This window comes from Gavialis gangeticus, unplaced genomic scaffold (genome assembly GCF_001723915.1).
Source record: "Gavialis gangeticus isolate Ggan-Ray unplaced genomic scaffold, GavGan_comp1, whole genome shotgun sequence".
NCBI classification, from domain to species: domain Eukaryota; kingdom Metazoa; phylum Chordata; order Crocodylia; family Gavialidae; genus Gavialis; species Gavialis gangeticus.
Genome location: NW_017729005.1, coordinates 10,144,152 through 10,145,818, shown reverse-complemented (window position 1 = coordinate 10,145,818; position 1,667 = coordinate 10,144,152). Strand labels below are relative to the sequence as shown.

The 1,667-nt window shown below is 38.6% G+C and overlaps 1 protein-coding gene across 4 annotated transcripts in view; it reads left to right on the top strand.

Moving 5' to 3' along the window:
* The window catches only part of COLQ (collagen like tail subunit of asymmetric acetylcholinesterase), a 108,735-nt gene that overhangs the window by 63,143 nt on the left and 43,925 nt on the right, over positions 1-1,667 (top strand). For 3 of the 4 annotated variants that reach the window (XR_002095899.1, XM_019508649.1, XM_019508651.1), the window contains one exon: positions 942-1,004. The exons of the other annotated variant lie outside the window; for it this stretch is intronic. Coding sequence is in view for 2 of the 3 variants with exons in the window: in XM_019508649.1 (XP_019364194.1) it covers positions 942-1,004 (63 nt within the window). In the remaining variant the exon portion in view is untranslated. The remainder of the gene's footprint in view (positions 1-941; positions 1,005-1,667) is intronic. 4 annotated transcript variants of the gene reach the window in all.

The window sequence follows — 1,667 nt, the reverse complement described above, 5'->3', positions numbered from 1 at the left end:
TATCCCATATTCACTATTACCATTATTTTAATCAGTGCCTCTCCTTTCCCATGGACATACTTCCAGGTCTTCTTTCTTCAGACCTCCTTTGGACAGCTTTCTCCTCTTCTCCACTTCCAGGTCTCCTGTCTCTTTCCTTCACTATTAATCTTCTTCCAGGTTTCCACTGTCCTTCACATCTCTTCTCTTCCATTTAGTATTGCCAAGTCTCCTCTTCCCTTCCATTAACTCTTGCCTAAGCTGCAGCCAGCAAGAAAATCTTGCTCACCACTAGGGCTATGAAGGCCAAGCAGCTTCCTTCTTCAGGGAGCAAAAATAAACAAACAAATAAATACAAAAGACAAAAATCTGCTTACGAGGACTGCTGCTGCTGCAATTCTGCATAGACCCTGTGGTTTACTTTTCTCAGAAGGTCAATATCTTAGCTGACAACAGCCAGAAAAGTTGCTACAAAGCCTTGTGAGGAATCAGAAGCTGACAGGCAACACTGCAGGGTGATTTATTTCTCAGACCTAATATAAACATAATCAAGACACTAATATATTAATTGAAATCAAGAAGATCCCAGCAGACTCCAACGTCAGTCATTGCAACTCACGGAAGTGGTGTAGGTGAGGCACATTAGGTTGTGACAGTAAACACCATGGAATCAAAAATGCACTGATAATTGCCTACATGTCAGGGAATGCTGAAACGTGTCACATAGGAAGAGAAACAGGGCCAAGGAGATGATAATAAAAGAAATGAGCCAACCTCTGGAGACTTTTATGCAGTATAGGCTGCTAGTATAGAACTTAGACTTAACTGTACTAACACTGCTTTGAGAGTTGTAGAAGACAGGCACATCATGCATTTAACACAAACACTGAACATGCCGCTGTTCAAATATATGACATCTTTCAAGATCACCATCAATAACTCTCTTTATTGACCCCCCATAGGGTGAAAAGGGAGATTTGGGTGTGATGGGATTACCAGGTACAAGAGGACCAATGGGCTTCAAGGTTTGTTAACCCAGCTGCTGCATTTTCAGACACGACTTTCTAACATCCTGCTGACAGCTGCTTCCCTTGTGAATTCATTAGAAAGTGTTTGTAAAGATTTTTTTTTAAATACGGCCAGAAAGATTAGATGTTTTCCTGGAAGCTAAAAAGGTTACGCAATACGGCAGGGACTGGCTACTTTCCTAGATGCTCATTTTAATGCTTTGATGCAAATTAATATGATGAAAAAGAGGTTAATTTAAAAAGCAAAGTTCATATAACTAATCCCACTGGAGCAGTGGAGTTCCTAAAGGAGTCTGTAGCACTACCTGCAGTATTTTCCCACCTTTTGTAAGTTTATGCTAATAATTTCAGGCCTCTGCTACAACCATTTGCTGATGGGTGTAATAGTAGATAAAAGGAAATAGTTCACTATGTATATCATTATTTATCACATGGCTTCTGAATAAGAAAGTTTATAACACAAAATGTGATGAAAAAACTAAAAAAAATTATATTATTACTACTTTACTCAAAGCTGAAGCACAAAAGATAAAGTCATTGGATACATATTCTTAAGGAAAAGAAACTGAGAACCCTAGTCATCTTCACATTGGAAGCCAACTAAAATGTATTTTAGGGACTTATCTTTATGTTTGTCATGTAGGATAGTAAAAAAGGAGG